This window comes from Triturus cristatus, chromosome 10 (assembly GCF_964204655.1).
Source record: "Triturus cristatus chromosome 10, aTriCri1.1, whole genome shotgun sequence".
NCBI lineage: Eukaryota > Metazoa > Chordata > Amphibia > Caudata > Salamandridae > Triturus > Triturus cristatus.
Window position 1 is genome coordinate 197,189,941 of NC_140593.1, and position 22,564 is coordinate 197,212,504.

The following is a 22,564-nucleotide window of genomic DNA, read 5'->3' on the forward strand; positions in this document are numbered from 1 at the left end:
GATTGCCTAGGATCACATAATTTCTGGTTTCACATTGTGCAGTTCAGCCACTAGATGTATGTGCTTTGCTTCCCCTATACCCACCTTACCACTCTTCTTCCCTTCTTGGATCGCCACCCTGCTGGCATTGATGCAGCCCTCGGTCACATCTCAGACCAAAGTTTGTGGCCCTTTGGAAAAAGTTTGCGAGTACCCATGCTGTAGACAGAAGATCTCATCTGCTCCTCAACAACACCTGATATGACATCCCATTTTCAATTTCAACGTAATTAAATAAGGTGTGTATATTCGGAGTTAAAAAGGATCATTGTCCTAATATCTCCGTGTATTTTTTTTTACCCTTGCTGGCGCCAACTTTGTACAGCGCTCTGATACCCTATGGGTCTTGTTTGCCCTTTATAAAACTATTCAAATAAATGAACTGTGACGCAGCCCACATATTGAAAACGTGCCCGGAGAAGCCCATGAGAGAGAAGAGCATTTACCTCAATTCTCTTTTCTTCCTCATTCAAAACAATTATGCAAGGCAAAGGCCTGTGCATGAACTATCATATAGAGTACTCTCCCAAAAGGCTGGGTGAGATAAAGCATCGCCAATCCTGACACCCTAAAATTAGGTTTGATGGGAGGGGTGCACTACATTTTCAGTTAGGTACAATGCAGCACATATGGAGCTTAACTCATACATGTCAACGCAATGCTCATGCAATCACATTATCCCTCTTTCAACCTGTGCTCTGCAAGTAAAAGGGGAAGGACGGAATAAGTGAGGCACAAATCACTCAACGATAGGAATACAACTTAGGGACTGTAATGGGAGCTGCTCTACATTGCATTTGTTCAAGGTGAGCGGTAACGAGTTAGTAGTTTAGCAAAAGAAGGAAACATACTAATGAGCGCTGATCATTGGTTCAGATTCATGGGCCTGTTTTCTAACTATTTAGGGCATCAGCATGACACATTTATGAAAGATTTATTACAGACGGATACAGACAGGATCAGAAAGGGAATGAGAAAGGGGTCCCATGACTTTCCTCTTGGAAAGTATGCCTCTAGCGCAAGGAGTCCCACAGGGCTCTATCTTAAGTCCAACTTTGTTCAATTCGTACATCGGCCCCCTCACAGATATTGTGGAATGGCACAAGGTGACAATTATGTCATATGCAGATGACACACAACTGATAGTCATGCTATCACAAGACCCTGAAGCCTCGGCCACTCGCTTTTCCCTTTGCCTAGATGAGTTAGCCACTTGGATGGCAAATCATTGCCTCAAACTTAATGGCAATAAGACGGTGATGCTAATTGTAGGGAAGTCGCCTTCTATCTGGTCATCTGCTTGGTGGCCAGCATCTCTGGGTCTGATCCCCACTCCCAAAAAGGTAACTAAAAATCTTGGGATCTGGTTCGACTCAGAACTATCCTTTCATCATCAAATTAGAATAGCTGCGGGCAAGTGCTTTGAGATACTTAAAATGTTAAGCAAACTGATTGATCTCCTCCCTCTAACAGCCAGGAAGACCATTGTGCATGCTTTGGTCACATCACAGTTGGATTACGGCAACGTCCTATATCTAGGTGCAACTAAGGGAAGTCTGGTTAGACTTCAATGCATTCAGAATGCAGCAGCCCACCTGGTACTGGGTCTCCCTAGAAGATTGTTAGCCTCTAAAGCACCTAATACCCTTCACTGGTTACCAGTAGAGAAAAGAATCACGTTTAAAGCGATGTGTTACTGTCACAAAATCTGGTGGAATAGGGGCCCCAGTTACTTACGTTCTTTGTTTACGCCCCATATTCCGTCTCGCACCTTTAAGTCAGATGGAACCTTGCAAGCTAAGGTTCCCAGAATCCGGAAAGCAGGAATGGGTGCCCGTCCGTTCAGCTATCTGTCTGCAAAAGCCTGGAACTCTTTACCCGTTCCAGTGAAAGCATGTTCAGTAGAAAAAAACTTTTGCAAACAATTAAAAACCTGGCTATGTAAGTTCTAGTTTCTGGTTTCTTTGTGCTGTAACTATCCTGCCTGCTCTCTCTTCTTTGGTCGGATTCTAGCGCGGGGACACACCGTTGGCGTAACCAGGCGCTTTATAAATGGTATTTGATTGATTGATTTATTGATGCAATGACGCAATTAACTGACATTACACGTCACACATCATAAGGTCAAAATAATGTTGCATGTACACTGAAAACTGATCGTGACGATAGGCTCAACCCAGAAATGGTAACTAACTCAGCAGCTCACAATAAGGCTGCAGGCGTGAAAAGCACACCCCAAGACGAGTGACACTTTTTTTTAATGTCCCTGTTTTTTTATTTTACTTTGTTGTGCACAAAGCACTTTCACGGCAATAATTATAAGTGTTACCCGCCACGAGTGTTTGCTTATGCCCAGGCGTAAGACTTTTTTCTACTGATGACCTGCCATTGGTTAATTTGAGCGAGGGACACACAAGGTAGAGGTGGGTATATTCTATTACATAAGCAGCTGCCAGTAGATTACGATCCAACAAAATAGCTACAGTCAGAATATGTTGCTCTTTTTAACTGTGTGTGGACCCACACGCACTGACCCCCAGTCACATTGTATTCAGGCTCACAATTTCCAGACTTATGCACACAAATATTTAATCTAACATTATGAGATTAAACGTTTATATGTAATGATCTGATCTGATCACGAATTATACAAGAGGACCTAAACACTCACACCTGGTCTCAAGCTTTTAGCGCCTGGATAGAATCCTTCAAGATACTTTCTCATACCTCATTCGTGACAGCACAGGGTGAGCACTAGTTTACGGTTGCCAGGCAACTCATATTGCCTAACACGCTCATGACGTATTATCTATTGGTGGCCATCATAAAACAGGATATTGATTTAGAGGACGAACACGGTATGCAGACAAGTTTTAAAATGCGAATAACAGAGTCTCCGCAACAGAGTCGTACCAATATGAAAGCGTGGATTTCTTCCTCGTTTAAAAGAAGCAACGGGGTTTAAGATTTTCCGATTTGAGCAGTAGAAGAGAGCCAAGCGCTAGTGTTAAAACGATTCAATTGCCACGATATTTAATTTAAAATTCAATTATAGATAGAAAAAAATAAAATATTACTTTTTTAGTATATCATCCTCAATTCTTTTTCCAGGAGTTGCTGATAAATCCATGCTTAACCATAGCTTTGCCAGAATTAAAACTGAACTGCGTCCAATGTACAATAGAAGATCCATACGTTTCAAAATGGCCGACAGATTGTACAAATGAGATGCTTTTTTTGTCCTTTTTCTATCGCTATGTTCATGTCTGATTTCTTTGCAAACGTTTGTTAACCGCAATGACGTAATCTTCCCGCGCCTAATGTTGTGAATCTGAGTCCAAGAGCTTGCAGAAGGGAAGGAAGGAAGTATGGCCGCAGAGGTAGGGTGAAAAGGCGTCCTGCATTTACCTGGACAGTCCCGGTTTTCTTTGGACTCTCGGTACTTTTCTTAGATATGTCGGTTGATGCTGTGATGGGTTTTGGCTAAGCTACAAGCAGTGAATCGCCTGGGTATATCTTATCTTGCTACGAGCCAATCAAATTGCAGCATCTTGGTAGGCTACACCTGTCTGATTTACAATACTATTCAATACATTTTTTATTCTGTCCACTTCTCTGCCCATTAGTTGTGACGTGCTGGCATTATATTCTCAGTTTCACTTTGTACATGTACCTTTTTTTAGCTTTCAGCAGTTTTAATACAAATGTGTGAGAAGGTGGATTATTATTTGAGGTAAGCAGTCACCCAGCTCAAGGAATATTAACACTGCTCTCTCAGGGTAAACACCGAGAGTCACTAAATCACCCTGACCTCAAACCCCTAGAAGCTATGACACAGAGTAGTCACGCTTACCTTGGGGTAATGTGTAAACAATAAAAATCCCAACCAAATTAGAATAATAGAGTACTCTTTAGTAAACAAAATGAGGGGAAAAAAACCAGGAAAGGGAAATGGAGATATGAGTTTGAAGTGAAAATAGTGCCAATAGGAGCTACGACCAATGATAGTCTATGGTTGCTGTAGAACTTACCTATTCGGCGGAGCGAGGGTATGCCGTCCCCAACTTGCCGCAACGCAAGCATCACTAGGTATTTCTTAGTGTTCCCTCTGCCAATATTTGATGGTGACCTACCCAAGTTGGGTCGATCCATATCAACTAGGTACCTCACTGTAGGTTATGAGTTTGGTTTATCTTGGTTACTAACCCAGACAACCAACCATTGTGTAGATTGTTTATTTCACTATTTGGTCCTGATGAATTGCCATTGATCATATGACAGCCCAGGCAAGAATCATGTTGACCTCTTGACCCTGTTTAGGCAGGTCGCTCCCCATGCCGCACAGCACCACATGTGTGCCTGTGCCCTTAGCCCAGCTGCCGCTGACAAAGTTCGAGGCCCTCCTCCACCCGCAGGCTACCACCTGTGCCTCATCCCTGGTGGCCAGTGGTAGGCCAAAGGTTTGCTCTTGTTCTCTGTAATTTGCTTTTTTTGTTTAATTGTCTTATTTTCTTATTCCTCCTTCCCTCTTGTGCCATTACTGTGCCCTTGCCTTTTTTCCCCTTTTTGCCTTCTGTACCCCTCGCCGTTCCTCACTCCCGTTTTTCCCGCCGCTGCGTCCCCTGCGGCCCCATTCTCCCATTCGTCTGCTCCCACCTCCCAGCTGCACCTCCCTCCCACCTACCCTTTTTATGGCGGCCGCTGTGCGGCCGCACCGCTGGCGAGTCTAAGGCAAGCCCGCCTGGACCTTGTCCAGCGCCAGAAACCCTGGCCTCCGCGAACACCACGACACCCTATGCCACTACAACGCCAACACCCTCCATGCACTCAACACCGGACGAGCACACGCCTGCTCCCTGGCCACCCAGAAGCACACCAAAGGACCCTTCCTATGTCGGAACTGCAGCTTCACCAGCCTCCGAGCCACCAACCCGCCCACCAGGACAGGATTCAGCCACCTCAGATGCATACTACTGAACACCCGCTCCGCACGCAATCACGCCGTTGAACTCTGGGACCTGCTTGACACATCCTCCCCAGACGTAGCCTTCCTGACAGAGACCTGGATGAACGACTCCTCGGCACCCGGCATCACCATAGCCATCCCGGATGGCTACAAGATCACCCGCAGAGACCGCACCAGCGAAGTAGGAGGTGGACTCGCCATCATCCACAAGACAACCCTCAACGTCTTGACCAACTCCGACGACACACTCAGCACCGCTGAACACCTGCACTTCTAGATCCACAGTGATCCCAACACCACCCTCAGAGGAACGCTGATCTACAGACCCCCCGGACCCCGGCCTCAGCTCAGTGACTCCATCGCCGACTTCGTCAGCACGCGCGCCCTCGCCTCCACGGACTACATCCTCCTTGGAGACATGAACTTCCACCTTGAGAACAACAACGACACCAACTCCACCACCCTAACCGACAACCTCGCCAACCTCTGACTCAGACAGCTCATCACTGCGCCCACCCACTCCGCCAGCCACACGCTTGACCCCATCTTCTCTGCAAGCTCCCACGTCTCCTTCAGCCACACCACCGAACTCCACTGGACCGACCATCGCTGCATCCACTTCACCTTCCAGAAACCCACCATGCACCACCGCACCCAATAGGTCCCCCGCCGCAGCTGGAGCAAAATCACCGAAGACCAGCTAAACACCGCCCTCGGCCGACGCCCACCCGCCGACCCCGCCGCCAGCAACCTCAGGCGTTGGATCGACGACTGCACCAACACTCTCGCCCCGTTCAAGAAACCCTCCAACAGACACACCACCAAGAATGCCAGCTGGTTCTCTGCAGAACTCCAGACCTCCAAACAAACCTGCCGAAAACTAGAGAAGAAATGGCACCGCGAACAGACACCGGAGAACCAAGAAGCCCACAAGAAGGCCATGCGCCAAACACCATCACCTCATCAGAGCCGCCAAAAGGACCTCCTTCAAGGACCGCCTTGACGACAACGCACACAACAGCAAGGAGCTCTTCAACATCGTGAAGGAACTCTCCAAACCCCAGCTCCAACACCAACGACATCCCACCATCGCAAGACCTCTGCAACTCCCTTGCCACCTTCTTCCACCGCAAGATCGCCGACATCCACGACCGCTTCGACAACCTGACCACCCCAACAACCAACGACACCTCAGACCCCACGGCCACCACCCACAGCGACCCCCTGCTCACCTGGACCCACATCAACGACACCATCAAGATCATGAACACCATCCACTCCGGCTCCCTGTCAGACCCATGCCCACACTACATCTTCAACAAAGCCAGCGCCATGATCGCACCCCATCTCCGCAAGGCCATCAACATCTCCTTCGAGACCACGACCTTCCTGGAGAGCTGGAAGCACTCCGAGATCAACGCCCTGCTCAAGAAACCCAAGACGGACCCGAGAGACATCAAGAACTTCCGACCCATTTCTCTGCTCCCGTTCCCGCCAAAGGTCATCGAGAAAGCCGTCAACCACCAGCTGGCCCGCTACCTCGAGGAGAACAACATCCTGGACCCGTCCCAGTCCTGATTCCACAGCACCGAAACCGCCCTCATCACCGCCACCGACATCAGGGCCCTGCTGGGCAAAGGCGAAACCATGGCCCTCATCCTCCTGGACATATCAGCCGCCTTCGACACTGTCTGCCACCGCACCCTACGCAAATGCCTCCACAACGCAGGGATCCGAGACAAGGCTCTGAAATGGACCACCTCCTTCCTCACAGGCAGAACCCAGAGCGTCCGCCTCCCCCCTTTCCAGTCTGAGGCCTCCAAGATCATCTGCGGCATACCCCAAGGATCATCCCTCAGCCCGACATTGTTCAACATCTACATGGCCCCGGTCGCCCACGTCGCCAGACTGCATGACCTCAACATCGTCTCCTATGCCGACGACACACAGCTGATCAACTCCCTCACCAAGGACCCCCTCACCGCCAAAACCAACCTCCACGAAGGAATGAAAGCCTTCGCCTAATGGATGAAGAACAGCTGTCTGAAGCTGAACTCTGATAAGACGGAGGTCCTCATCCTCGGCTCCACCCCCTCAGCCTGGGACGACTCCTGGTGGCCGACCTCCCTGGGAGCCGCACCAACACCCACCGACCACGCACGCAACCTGGGGTTCATCCTCGACTCAACACTCTCCATGACCAAGCAAGTCAACGCCGTCTCATCCTCCTGCTTCAACACCCTCCGCATGCTCCGGAAGAGCTACAGGTGGATCCCAACCGACACAAGAAGAATGGTCACCCAGGCCCTCGTCAGCAGAAGGCTGGACTACGGAAACGCCCTCTATGCGGGAGCCCCGGCCAAACTGCTGAAACGACTGCAGCGCATACAGAACGCCTCTGCCCACTTCTTTTTCCTGGGGCAGGAGGAAGCAGATCCAGTCTTTCAAAGCTCCTTTAAGGTTACAGCAAGCAGAGTCCAGTCGTCTTCTGATCTTGGGCAGGTCCAGAAAGTGTTCCTTAGGGTGTCACACCGAGGTTTCGCAGTAGCTGGTTAGGGTTGGGGGTGACTCCTTGATCCTCCCTAACCAATGGGGTAAAAAAGTCCCAGGGGCAACCCTACCCTATTTTTCATCAGTTCCTGTTTGCCTTACTGCAGATGGTCCCACAATGCACCTTTCTCCTAAAATCCAAGATGGAAAAATCCCTTCTTCCTTGTGCAGAGCATGTGCCCTCTCAGAAGTGTATCCATGAGAATGAGTAGCACCCTTCTTTATGGTCACTCAAAACAGGTTCTGAAAGGTAGCTTCCCTACCAACGGGTTTGGAGTCAGCCTGGCTGTGGGAAAAAACGTTTGCCTTCCTCCGGTTTCCCCTTACATTTACTTGTGATTAGGTAGGCACTTTTCAAGTTAATGAAGATTCTGGGTCCACACTTTCTGGTCAGCACCGGCAGACCAGCTGTCAGTAGGCTAATTCGCCTTCGGGATGCTCAGGCAGGGAACAGATAACCTTCTAGAAGGAATTTTTTCTATAATACTTATTACAAATTTATTTTTAGAGATTTTGCCAATGAATTGTATTTTTAATAAATATTAAAAATAGCACTTCAAAGATTATTGTCATTTTTTCCTGTAGAAAGTAAAAGATTAAAGTTTGAATCTGTACTATTTAATCTGTATATGGCAGACTTTGAAAGTCATCTAGTAGTCCCAAGGATTTGCCCACCCTGCCTGATGAAGAGGAAAATACAAATTTTACAATATACAGATGACATGGCGGTACTCGATAGCACCAACATGGGCCACCAGAGATTGCGGGATGCTCTTGAATAATACTGTGCAACAAACAATATTACCATCAGCCTTAAAAGACTAAAACAGTGATTTTTAGTAGATGCCTGTTAAACAAGCATTGGCATAGCCAATAGGTCTCGCTTTTGGGACCTTTTAAGTATTTAGTTATGCAGCACAATATCCTTGGTGCAACCACATCAACTGTTGCGTGGCTAAACACTTATAAGGTCCCAAAGGCGAGACCTATTGACTATGCCAATGCTTGGTGTGTGTGGTTGTGTGTGTGTGTGTGTGGGGGGGGGGGGTGGTTGTGTGTGAGTGTGGTGTGTATGTATGTGTGGGTGTGGTTGTGTGTGTGACAGTACTACTAAAAGCATCTCAAAATAAAGGAACACAAACATTGAGTTTGTGGAAAGAGAAAGTACGTTGTAAGTCAAAACGGGCGCAGCAAAGCATTAACACAACAACAAAACAAACCAGATCACTTAGCGATGACTGAGTGCTGATAATGGATACACACAGCCCATCATCTTAAGAGTTCGATTGCAGCCAATGTGCACTCAAACCTGCCCCTCCTTGTGAGTTGCACCCCATATTTCATGAGTTGTAACTGCTGCACCCACCATAGCGCTTTGAGATCTAAAGCGCTACAGAGGTCTAATCGATTAACCAGTCGCCAACATGCTGTGCTTTTAAAGAGAATGTGGCAAAAGATTCCAGCTTCCTCATCATGTCCTCATGAAAGCGCCAACGAAAGGACTCCCTGAATGGTGCAACAGACATGAAGCAGCCGCTGCGATCAGAAATAAACACTGTGAACATTGTCCAGTTTCACAGTAACATTTCCTTAATGTTCTTTAAGTCACAAAACAGTAATACTAAAAGCATCTCAAAATAAAGGAACACAAACATCGAGTTTGTAGAAAGAGAAAGCACATTGCAAGTCAAACGTGCGCAGCAAAGCATTAACATAACATGTTCTTTGATGTTTGATGTTCTTTGAACGAGAACATCAAAGGGGCGCCGCGAAAGTGATCGCAGACGCTTAATGAGCATGACAAGGTTTGCCAGCCTCTGCTCCTAAGCGCGCGCACTTGCACTGTAGCTCTAGGCTGGCCATGGTAGCATTTTTTTGAGCCCTCACAAAAAGTCTCAAGAGCCAGACAAGCGCATGCGCTGGGTCAGGCAAGACCTAAAAAGGGTGCCAGATTCATCGGAGGGTTAAGACTAGAATGAATAACAAGTTTTAAATACCTTGGGGGTTACGCCTGATGAAAGAGCACATAAGGAAGCACAGTTAGGCTTATTATGTTGAGTCTGGGCAGAGCATGCTCTGCGAGCCCTGCTGGAGTATGTACTTGAAGCCCTGCCCACTCCCCGCCCATATTTGTCATTGGCTTGTGTAATTGTCCTTTGTAAATGCTGGCTTCTGATTCGTTATTAGGCTTGTTAGTACCGCCTTGTCTTAATTTGTAACCTCCCATGAGGACTGACCCTTTTACTTTGGTTGTTACACAGTACATCGTCTTTAGTCTGTAAGCACTATTTTCTTTAATGAGTTTCTCTTCCTGCAGGAGAATCTCTCGTGCGCAGTTGTAACCACCAGCTTGTTAATTTAACTCGTAGCAAACGGGGAGATCTTCAGGGGCCATGGGAGATCGAAGCTATGCCTGCAAGCATTTGGAATGCAATAGGTCTCGCATTTGCAAGAATTTAAGCTATTGGCATTGTAAATGACAATGCCTTTTATTTGTTTTAAAAATCAAAACACAAAAGAAATGGCATTGTCATTTACAATGCCAATAGCTCAGACTCTCGTAAATGCGAGACCTATTGCATTGCAGACGCTTGTTGAAATTGATGGCAAAAATCACTGTTCTGCAGGATGGCCCAACTAAAGAGAAGCATTGCATGCCAAAACACATGCTCTACTAACTGTGGTAGCAACGAAGCTGATGCCCACACTAACATATGGTGTTTATGGATCACCAATATGAGTGGTAAATAAACAGCATTGTATCTGCTATCAACGCCTGTTTGCACTCCATACTGCACTAGCCAATTACAAATAAGACTAGAATTTAAATTATCAAAGGAGGATCTGGTTTTGCTGGCCAGATTTGTTTCTTCTTGCCAGACTTTGAAAATGCCCCCAATTAGCTCAATAAAACATCTGCTCTGGGAAAAATTCCAAGAGCCCGGCTCCATATGGGACCAGCTTTTGGTAACTTGTATCAAGGCCTTGAGTGCGGAAGCCCTAATAAATAACACCATACCAAAAAGAACGACAGCAAAAGTGTTAATGAAGCTAGCAAAGACAATTTCTTGGGATCAGAATCTCAGGAACTTAAAAAACAAATCCCACGGCAGCTGGGCCACAAACCCTTACACCCCAGGTACCATACCTGGTTACCTGGGTTCACCCGTCCCAAACCATGCAAAGTACACCCTCCATGAGAACCAGCATTTGTTCAATTCCCCATAGGCGTTATTGGTATGGTCGTAAGGAGGGTTAAGTTGATGCATAATGCAGATGGTATGGCACAAATACATGTGATCTGCATTTGTGATGTTCTTAAATTCTTTGAGGTGCTACTGGCTCCTGCCAGTGTTTCACGTTTGAAATGTGAGGACGTGTTGGGCAGCTGTTCTATCTTGTTGAAAAGGAGAACCATGGCAGCTATCTGGGTGCTTTTTAAAGTTCTAGATAGCAATTACTGGTAACTCAGAATGTCCATGATGGCCTTACCCTTGTAAGCATGGAGCACTTTTGAACTCTCTAGTCTTCACCTTACTGGTACGGAGCACTTTGCACCAGTGGGGGGCAATCAGAAAGCAGTAATTGTTATCTAAACTTCCCTTGATGGTCTCAAAACCGGCGGCCTACCAGATGGGTAGCCCTTGATCACCTGGGTCGTACTTTCCAAGCACAGAGCACTTTAGCCCAGCTCAGTGATAATGAGCTAGGAAGCACCTTTTGCCCAAAGCATCCTATAAACGTATGCTGCCTCGAGGTCTCCATAAGTAAGGACTTGCGTAATGGGCCTTATTCTTCATACCAATTAAGTATGGAGCACCTTGTGTTTATGGGCTGCACTTTACGAGCATCGGGTCAGGAAACTGTATGCTGCTATGTGGTTTCCATGAATAAGGGCCTGTGTGAGGCAAAAACGTAGAACTTTGTGCCGCCATGTGGTTTCCATGACTGAGGTCGGGTATGAGGCGAAAGTACGTGTGATGTGTTGGCTACCTGGGAGTGGGGAGCTTGATGCCCTACAAGGGGATCACAAACTTGATATTTTCCTTTATGAAATATTGTTTTTATAATGTCTTATATTAGTTACATTTTTTATTTTTGCTAAGATGTCATGATATTAATTAATTGAACTTCAGTGAGCGTCGAACTGAAACACATGGTCATGAATTTTATGTAAACTAAGAATTTTCCCCAGTTTCTACATTTGTTTAGTGTCCCAACACATATCCATCGTATCTGAGCCTCACTCAGAAGCCTGTATCTATCTGCTTGTTATAGGTATGCAGCCTAGTACGTCAGACATTTATATTGCTTCTAACAATAAAATGGTACCAGGATGAAATTAATGATACAGGAGACAGTGCTAACGATCTTGCTAATGAATCCAGCGGCCGCAGCCCTCTCATGACGTCACGTCGTAAGGCGGTGGAGGTCGTGAGCCCTGAGGTGAATTCAGCGGCCTCCATCGCAGCGAGAGGCTGCTACATGCGCGAGCAGGACGCTACGCTGCTGTGGGGCTCCAGGATCGCCTGAACACAACGGGACTGCGAGGACCGGGGAGCATTGCGCTCCGCTAACCAGGCTCACCTGCTCCTCTTCCCGTTGGCCACCTTGCCCACGCCACGCCACGCGGCCCCCGCTGCGCGGGTGCCGCTCGAAGGCTCCATCACCATTTAAAAACTCGGCTTGTGCTACGAAGGTTGGGTTTCCCTTTCTTTCCCTGTGCAAGGACGCTACGCTGCTGTGGGGCTCCAGGATCGCCTGAACACAACGGGACTGCGAGGACCGGGGAGCATTGCGCTCCGCTAACCAGGCTCACCTGCTCCTCTTCCCGTTGGCCACCTTGCCCACGCCACGCCACGCCACGTGGCCCCCGCTGCGCGGGTGCCGCTCGAAGGCTCCATCACCATTTAAAAACTCGGCTTGTGCTACGAAGGTTGGGTTTCCCTTTCTCTCCCTGTGCAAGGACGCTACGCTGCTGTGGGGCTCCAGGATCGCCTGAACACAACGGGACTGCGAGGACCGGGGAGCATTGCGCTCCGCTAACCAGGCTCACCTGCTCCTCTTCCCGTTGGCCACCTTGCCCACACCACGCCTCGCGGCCCCCGCTGCGCGGGTGCCGCTCGAAGGCTCCATCACCATTTAAAAACTCGGCTTGTGCTACGAAGGTTGGGTTTCCCTTTCTCTCCCTGTGCAAGGACGCTACGCTGCTGTGGGGCTCCAGGATCGCCTGAACACAACGGGACTGCGAGGACCGGGGAGCATTGCGCTCCGCTAACCAGGCTCACCTGCTCCTCTTCCCGTTGGCCACCTTGCCCACACCACGCCACGCCTCGCGGCCCCCGCTGCGCGGGTGCCGCTCGAAGGCTCCATCACCATTTAAAAACTCGGCTTGTGCTACGAAGGTTGGGTTTCCCTTTCTCTCCCTGTGCAAGGACGCTACGCTGCTGTGGGGCTCCAGGATCGCCTGAACACAACGGGACTGCGAGGACCGGGGAGCATTGCGCTCCGCTAACCAGGCTCACCTGCTCCTCTTCCTGATGACCCGCCCTCCTTACTATTTAACTATGTCCACGTGAATCCGCAGCGCGGATCACAGTGCGGGCGAAGCCCGGGCCAAGGGCGGGCCCGTTGTAGCCCGTTCGAGACCGAGAGAGACCGGACCGGGCTACCCCTCTTTCACCTACGGCTCTAGCGCGTATGTGTTCATTACATGCCATTTCTATTGCATGTGGTTGTATTGTTCATATTGTCTTGTGGAGGACACATCGCTGCTATATTAGAGTAATTGCGCACTGTGTTGCATCCTAATTGAGCATGGCAGCTAAAGAGGGTAGGAATCATGCGACTAAAGGCAATCTCACTGGTACACTAGATCAATTCATAGTTAGAGCCAACTCGGTGATTGACCAGGGTATTGTCCTCATGGAGCGCAGAGTGTCGCAGGATCTGGCCCTAGCAAGAAGATCTTCCTTGGGCCTCCTTGCATCTGCACGCACCCCAAATGGCACTGGTAGTAATGCCCTTCCTCTTACCCAATTTATTGATGAGACTTCTAGAAGTGAAGCTTCTAGTGACAACGACCCCGCGGTCAACCTTAGAACTACATCCCCCCCAGTGACTAGGTCGGGACCGATTTTACGGGAAAAAAGGGCCACTAAGGTAGGGCTGTCCGCAAACTCTAAACCAAAAGCCACCAGGCGAGTTCACTCTAAGCCAGGGGGAGCTAAATCTGCACACCATGGTGCAGCTTTAGTGGCAGACTTGGTGGCTAGAGATGGTCAGGGTAGCTGCTCCCTCCCTCCAGCTTCATCTTCCTTTAAGTCTCCTGGGGATCACCCTGCTCAGGCATTAGCTCTGCCTGAATTGATGACACAGTCACAAGGGGACGCAATAGTTCCGCAACAATTAGATCTAATGCTGCGCGCGCTACTGGCACCCCTGGAATCCAGGTTGGAGGGAATAGTCACCCTTCTGACTAAGCTTGAACAAGGAATTAAGGATCACACTGAGGGTGCCAACAACAATAAAGTATTCCCCGCATGCTTTTGCAATTGCCACTGTACCACTATAGCCGGGGCCTTACCAGTCCCGGCGGCCCATTGCATAGCTCCACGGCTACCATCTGTCCCGAAAGCTACATCACTGGCAATTCCAGCCACACTTAACATTCCCTCACTAGAACATCATGAAGTTAGGCCTCTTACTGACCATCACACAGATAGTAACACCTTGGGAGAGGCCCCCTTGGGTAATAATAGTGGCAATATGAGGACAGTGAGAAAGCGAACCCAGGATAAGGCTACTAGGATGACTTCTAGAATAGATCTGCCCCCGGAAGCTAGCCCATACATGGTTGTCCTAACAGGGGTTCCTGAAATGAATGATCATAGTACTGAGGAGTTCCTGAACCTAAAAAACAAGGCAATCCACTGGCTCTCAAACCATAGGCCCCTGCCACCGCAGGTTAGTTGTGAGATCATTATGGTTAGAAGGGTGGGGTGGGTAGGGCACACTCCTAAAAATTTAACTGGCGACTGTGTCATAGTTAACTTCCGGGATGCCAGGACAGCAGATTATATCTGCAACTGGAAAAAACCCCGCTTAGACACCAACATTGGGGTGCGCCCCCTCTCCTACTTCTACCCAAATGATCATCTGAGGATAGAAGAGAGCGGTTGGACATATATTCCGCATAGACAAAGGGGAGGTGCTGGGAAATCAAGGCATCTGCCCTCCGACGCAGAATGGGCTTATCCTATTTGCTCAAACAGGTTTAGCTGCCTCGACCAGGTCGATTGACTGGCCAAGCCAATGCAGGTAGCTCAGGGTTCTATGGGGGATAGTAATCTAGGTTTAGAGCCCCCTGGGCTGCATGAGGAAGGGAATCTGACTCTTGACACCATGGGCTGCACCACTAGTACAGGGGAGACCAGTTACAATAGTACTAATGGCAATCCCCAAGCGCATCCCCTGCAGTTTTCTGCTTCCCTTCCAGTGTCAGCCGCCTCCCATAGTGCTAGTTCCACCCTTATAGGGAGAATTGATCCCCACCAGAAGAGTAGCATTTCGTCTGTACCAGATCCCCCATCCCAGCACACACTTCGCCACCAATGTATGAATTTACTATCATGGAATGTGGCAGGCCTAACAAATAAGCTAGCATGTCCTGAATGGGGCTCTTTTGTGGACACTGCTGACGTGATTCTATTGCAGGAGACCTGGGCCAGGGAGGTGGTTCATAGAGCCGGGTTTGCTTCCTTTAACATCGCAGCTCGGTGGGGAGGCAAGGGCCGCCCTTCTGGTGGCCTGACAACATGGATAGGTGTACACCTGGGTTGCAGTGTGGATTTGATCCAGACCAATTCGGATGACATCCTTTGTGTCCAACTGTCTTGGCCCAACTCATATAAATTGGCAGTTGTGAATGTATATTCACGCCCTACTGCTATGGCTAAAGAATCAAACACCGTAGGGGAACTATCATCTTTCCTGGAATCCTTGGACCATGATATTAACTGTGTGATTGCAGGAGATTTTAATTGCCACTTTGAGCCCCTCCCAGGGCTGGGTGAGGGGGCATTGCAGGAAGAAGATGAGTTTTGGGGTATCCCACAGTGCAGGTCCACCTATGCAAAGGCATGGACCCCATTGGCTATCCAGGTCATGACTCTAACCTTGCAGTTTTCAGTTAGGGCGGTTAATGGCCGAATGCCTTCGGACATTCCATCCAAATGCACCTATAACAAAAAAGACCATGAATCCCATCTGGACTACTTTTTGGTCCAGACCAGGTTATGGTCTAAAATTATGGATTTGGAGGTCGTGAATAGATCGGACAGCGATCATAACGCCCTACTGTTGAGAATGGAAATGCCAAACTCTGCTAAAGCCCATACGGAACCAACTGTTGAACTAGGATTGGTTCTTACCAACAATAGGAGGAGGGTTAAGTGGGAAACCCTATGTGAAAGGCGGGATGCATTGCCAAGCTTATACTCATCTATTCTCCCCCTGCTCAAGATGGCAAGTGACATCTGGGACAAAGGGCAGTCCGAGGATAACTCTGCACGCTTCCTCAATGTCCACCGGGAATTAGTTGATACCCTTGCAGGCTTTTTAAACCCTATAGTTCCTGCTAGGCAACCAAGGACTATCCCGCCATCCTGGTATAATGCCGCATGCAGGAGTGCTAAAACTGTCTTGATTAATGCCATCAAAACCGGCAGTGACAAGCTAACAATCTGTTCACTTAGGATTGCCCACAAACAAGTTTTAAAACAGGCTAAGATAGATTGGGATTGGGAGAGATGGGAAAGCTTATCATCAGCCCTTGCAAATAAGGAATTGAGCAGATTCTGGGCCATTGTGAATTCTGGGTGCGCGGAACCCCGCAATGCCATCGAAGCTAATCTTGACCCGGGGGTGTGGGAATCCCATTTTAAAACTCTTTACGCTGCCACTTCTGATCTAGATCTCTTGCCTTTTCGGCTTTCGTCTGTGGGGGATGCCGAAGCCCTGGAATTCACCGTAGATGATGTTACGACTGCCATAGGGAAACTGGCAATGGGTAAAGCACCGGGCATAGATAAGATACCCGGGGATTTGCTCAAAGATCAGCCTAAGATATGGGCACCGTACCTTTGTGCACTCTTCAACTCAATTTTGCACGGTACGGAGGTCCCGGACTCTTGGTTGGGAGCGGAAATCGTACCGATATATAAGAAGGGTTCTCCCCTGCTCCCCGCTAATTATAGGCCTATCAGCCTCATTGACGTCCCCCAAAAAATAATGGCAAGACTTATTTTAGATCGCTTGCAGGACTGGATCAATGAGAATGATATCCTTTCTCCCTATCAGGCTGGTTTTAGAAGTAAAACATCTACCATGGACCAGATCTTCCGCCTAGTAATGTTATACTGGAAGACTGTGGCGTTGGAGGGTGGCAGTCTCCACATGGTATTTGTTGATTTACGCTCTGCGTTTGACACTGTTCCTAGGGGCAAACTTTGGGCTGTTTTACGCGATCTGGGTGTACCCATCTCCCTACTGGGTATATTGGTGAGGCTACATACTGAGAATTTTGCCCAGGTCAGGTGTGTAAGAGGAGGTGTATTGTCTGACAGGTTTGCTGTAAACAAGGGAGTTAGGCAAGGGTGTGTCTTGGCCCCTACTCTGTTCTGTATTTATGTGAATGGATTGATTGCCAGCCTGGATGCAGTCCCTAACAACGATGCACCCAGGTTGGCAGGTAGGAAAGTAGCAGCCATAATGTTTGCGGATGACACCCTGCTCCTTTCCAAGACACCAATGGGCATCCAACGTATATTGGAGGGATTTAGCAATTTTTGTAGGGAGCACGGACTACAGATCAATGTAGATAAGACCAAATACATGATTTTTAATCCCCCAATACACACTAGGCCACCACCTACCCTTGATTCAGTTGCACTCGAGAGAGTTCACACCTTTCAATATCTTGGTGTTACCCTAGGCGAAAAACTTTCCTGGGGCCCACATCTTGCAAAATCCCAACTTAAACTGACCCAAATAGCTGGGGGAATCTTAAAGATGACAAATGCCTCTACTCTTAAACCCATCAGCCCTAGTCTTGAAATCTACAAGATGAGGGCCAGAGCGGCTGCACTATACGGAGGGGAACTATGGGGGCACGTTATTAGACCAGGACTGACTAAGGTTGAGAACAACTTCCTGAGACAACTGCTCGCGCTCCCCCAAAGTACACCCCTACTACCGCTGAGGCTTGACTTAGGTATACTCCCCATCCAGGAGGAACTAGCTATCAAACCTCTCAGGTTTTGGAGGAGGATCTGGCTGACCCCCGAGCTGGAGCAGTACAAAACAGAGCTTCAAGAAATACTGAGATTAGGCAGGGCAGCACATATCACCTGGCTTTCCTATATCAAAGATGAATTTACGAATCTGGGTCTTGCAGATATGTGGGTGAATCCAGCAATAGCTTGCAGAGAGATCTCAGGGAAAACATTCACTGAGTTATACCGACTTCGATGTTCTAATGCGTGGCTCCATGATTCAAAAAATGGTACCATGGTGAAAGCATTCATAGAGACCAAATCTGTTTATTCATTCGAAGATTTCTTGGATGTAATTTTCCCTGTTATGGCTAGGAAGCTATACATACAATGGAGGTTTGGTGCACTCCCCCTAGCGTGTTTAACAAGCAAATGGTACCCGACTAGGTCCTCACACTGTATTGGCTGTGACATGATTAAAGAGGATGAAAGCCACATTCTTTTTTTCTGTCCACTCTATAGCAGAGCAAGGCAGAATTGGATCGTACCTATCTGTAGGAACCTTGGATTTAGGAAATGCTCGGACGCACTAAGGGTTTTTAAGACTGAAACTGCAGGTCACATTGTATTTGCCTTAGCCAAGTATCTGCATGCTTTCTGGATTAAAAGGAGTTTTATACTATCTAATACTGCCTAGTAGCCGGGCATGTTTTCTGCTTGTGTAACGCCAGTTACAGATACAATGTGTGTCCTAAAATTAATATTAATACTGACATTGATTTACATTCCTGATCTGCATTTGCCTATGTCATTTTAGATGCTCTTTTAACATTGTAATTTTAATGTGTATAATATGTTGTGTACTCTTTTATGGCTGAAATATTGCCGAAATAAAGATTTAAAGAAGAATTCCTTTTCTGAATTTTGGCCCCATGGTAGATCAAACAAAGCTGTAATGATCCCACTCTTCTATATGTACTTGAAATATCTGTCCAGTGCTTTCAGAAATGAGAGAAAATGCATTCATCACTTCTCACTCACCCCTTCGTTTTTGGATTGTATGTCCCTGGAAATTAGCCCACGTTCTATCCTTTAAAGTCAATGTCTCCTTGTAAGCATATCTCACTGAGGAGACAAATTCTAATGCGATTAAATAGAATCTTGGTATCTCCCCTCATTATGCATGGCAGTATGGGTAGGCCTTCTTTCCCTACTCTTGTTGAAAAAATGCCTGTGAGAAGTGTACATCAAGGAAATGCAGATTAACACATGTTTTTTCCATGACACGTTTTAGGCAAGTCCCTGTAGTTCAGAGGAAATATCTTCAACTTTTGCTGGTGACGAAGCTGCTCTAAAAAGGGAAGAGCGTCTCAGGAAGTTCAGAGAACTTCATTTGAAACGGGTAAGCAATCTTGATAAACTACAAGCGATTGTGGGTATATAAAGATTTGACATATTGATCTGTTGTTTTGGATTGTTTGTCATTGTGCAGTCTGTGGAAACTTGTGTTGTCACATAACATAAAACGAACAACATAAAAACAGCGTATAATAAATGGGTTCATTGAATACATGGTAGATGTGCACATTTTATAACTAGCATTATTTTGTTTGCTTATAGTTTGGTGCATTTGTCCGAGTACAACAGGAGGGGAGAACAACTAATATACTGTCAGGCCATTTATTCAGAGCCTTTGAGACCCGAGAGCCTTTAGGAAATTCTTGTCACAAGTATTGCCTCTGTACCCGACAATACTACTGCAAGCTCACTAAATTGTCAAGCCCATCTTTAGGCTTTGAATTGCAGTGGATTTTGTGCTTAATCTTCGAGAATATACAACGTGTTCTTCAGATATCCCGCCCGTCACTCAAAATAAATACAATGCCTATGCAATGTTATTCCATTCATTGAAATATAACACTTTTATGTATATTGCAATAATATACTCACTAACAATTCCTCCGAATGCATAGCTATGTTAACACCGATTTTTCTCTGTCCTATGCCTCATGGAATACAGTGGGAGTATTCATCCCAATTACAGCCAATCACAGTGTGTGCTTGTTTTGCAATCTTATCTACACAGTTCCATTCCCTATTCGTATTTCTTGGTTTGAATTTCATCTGGCTGTGCAGGTGTTGCATGCAGGTTTCGTGCTGCCTGACCCATCCTGGCTGAATCCTGTCACTTAGTCCGGGACCACATGCTATGGGGAATGAAGCTGCAGTCACAGTTCAAAGAAGGAAGTCTCAGGCCAGCAGCACTACGCTGCGGCACCCCCTGTTTTACTCAACTAGTAGCTGTGCATCTCTCTTTGATGATACAATGTTCTGGTTCACACCTGAAAGCCACCAACAAGAAAAATATTTCTCTTTTACAGCCCTCTTGGCACCCACGTACTCAGACACAGCGGTCCTCTGTTTTGCAAGCAACTCTAAAGACGATTTATTTCTCCTCCAGAAAGTAGAAAAGCAAACAACCACATGATTAGGGCTCCCTGTTTTCTGTTTTTACAGATTTATACTGATAAATACAGACAGAAAACATTTGTCTTTCCTGTGTGTATTTATTTTTAAAAGCGGAACAATACCGATAATTTGTCTTCTTTTGAGTGACTCACCATGCTGAGATGAATCACTTTCAGGCCAATAGCTGTACATATTTGCACCATGGGGGATTACAAAGCTCAATGGGATGTGCTTTAATTACTGCAGTTTATGTGCTATTATACTATTTTTTTAAATTTGAGTTTGTTTTATTATTTTTGGCTGTGTAATGTCCTACAAAAGTCTCAAAGTATGAGTGCACATTTATCTGCTACATAAATTCAGAAATATGAGAGTTATACCCTCATCTCTTCTTAAAATAAATGTGGATGAATACCAATGAAATGGCCCAAAAATAAATGTAGATAAATACAGAAGGAAATATTAAAAAAATAAATACCATAAACCCTTGAGCCCTACACGTGACCCATATAAGAATGATCCTTGGCCTACACGACCTTCCTAAAAGAGCCTGGTCCTGGCCCCATGCTTTTTACCTTTACCAGTGTATTCCACTAGGGTGGCACTCCTGAAATATTTTTAAATAAATATTGGGAATTTGCACCCATCTGTTTATGTCTACATTAATTTCCAACTTTTTAATTCTAAAATATTTCCAGGATCATTCTTTTTTTTTTTTGTAACTGACATTTATAAAAAAAAAAAAAAAAAATCACAGGAAAATACAGGTATTATTTATATTACCAAATTAGCAGGGCCTCTGCAGTTATGTGGCGGGGAACACAAAATTATGCGGTAGGCTTGACTAAATTATGTGGGAAGAAAAACCAAATTATGCGGTATAGCGCAGCACATTTTATGATGGTAATACATCATTAATATGTCATTTTTACATGTGGTAATACTGTCTGCGCAAATAGTTTACCTCACTGGTGCAAGCAACTGAAAGATGAACAGTAAACCCTAGTGAAAGGCCTTTCACTATGCACAAACACATATTGCCATTTTCTTAGTAACTTTTGATTTGTTTGAGCTGAAACAATTTGCAGGAAATCTATAATTATGCAGAAAATAGCTGCACCCGCAGACCACATAAATCCAGTGGCCCGCATGTAAGTTATAGTATTACCACTGCCACACCTAAAGTACATAGTACGTAATCTGGAAGCCTCCCCATTCAGCCATCACCCAAACATAGGCATTGCGTAGTGGGATCAATTGTGTGCTCACCCCATTTGGCATTCAGTATTATTCTTCAAGGCCCCTCTTGGCACTATGTGCCCCAGATTTTAGAGTATTCCATCGCACATTTTATAAACCACATGTTTTTTTCTGTGAATGAGCATATATCCATGCCCATCTGCCTATAAGTCACTGGGGGGCAAGGGGATCACTGCTTCTCCATTTCCATGCAGTATCACAATTGACCACAATAAACTCAATTACCGATTGGATCTTAGTACCAGTCGTCCCCTCTCAACTATCCATGACCACAAATCGTGCTACTTTAGGATCCATGGTCAGTGGATGGCCTACCACTGCCACCAGTTCCTCTGGGTGTGCTGTAGGTATGTCACTATTTTGGGGCATGTCCAAATTGCGTGCAGGAATTTGCGTTAAGTTTTGCATAACTTGGACAATTTAGTGAGGGGGCCCTCCCCATCTGCCACAGTCTAGCCTGGGGGTAGTACACTCTGTGTAAGTGGCTGAATTTTATTAGCCTCAAGCGGGAGGCGATAACCAAGTGGCATGAGGCCAGTTTACCCTCCACCCATTCATCGTTCTTAGGAGGTCCCAGGTCTCTTCCATTTCTCTCTTGGGCTAGAGGAGAGGATCCATCACACTGAGAAGTTGGGATTTGTAAAACCGTAAAGTGTCTTTTTACCCAGCTGTTCCATCATTACTTCTGTTTCAAATAGGCAGAATTCTTGCGCAGCCTCTAGTTTGTCTCTGTAGGGATCCAAAGCGGTAAATATCTAAAGAACTGTATGTTGCTAAGCTCAGTCTCTCACCAGTTAAAAGACTTTGCTATGTCTCTGCTCCCACACATCTCCCAGCGTGGAAATGCAAATGAGGTTCCACCTGCAAAAGACCAAGAGAATGTCACCGTTTAGGAGCAATGTCCTGCGCCATAATTTGGTCTTATTGGTCAGTTTCCCTCACCACTCAATTAGTATAAGAACTGCGTCCTTGCGTATAAGTGGGCCTCTTGTGATAGATGGGAGAG

General features: G+C 46.8%; 2 protein-coding genes across 5 annotated transcripts in view; one reads left to right on the top strand and one right to left on the bottom strand.

Moving 5' to 3' along the window:
• Positions 1–3,318, bottom strand: part of LRRC72 (leucine rich repeat containing 72) — a 201,635-nt gene extending 198,317 nt beyond the window's left edge. Inside the window, exon 1 of one of the 3 annotated variants that reach the window (XM_085630800.1) lies at positions 3,117–3,318. In XM_085630800.1, coding sequence (XP_085486926.1) covers positions 3,117–3,232 — 116 coding nt within the window. In that variant the 5' untranslated portion in view covers positions 3,233–3,318. Of the gene's footprint in view, positions 1–1,776; positions 1,980–2,766; positions 2,799–3,116 lie in introns of those variants that run through there. The other 2 variants (XM_085630802.1, XM_085630801.1) reach the window with 2 other exon arrangements.
• Positions 3,304–22,564, top strand: part of SYF2 (SYF2 pre-mRNA splicing factor) — a 157,459-nt gene continuing 138,198 nt past the window's right edge. For both annotated transcript variants that reach the window (XM_085630804.1, XM_085630803.1), the window contains exons 1-2: positions 3,304–3,419; positions 19,124–19,231. In XM_085630804.1, coding sequence (XP_085486930.1) covers positions 3,408–3,419; positions 19,124–19,231 — 120 coding nt within the window. In that variant the 5' untranslated portion in view covers positions 3,304–3,407. The remainder of the gene's footprint in view (positions 3,420–19,123; positions 19,232–22,564) is intronic.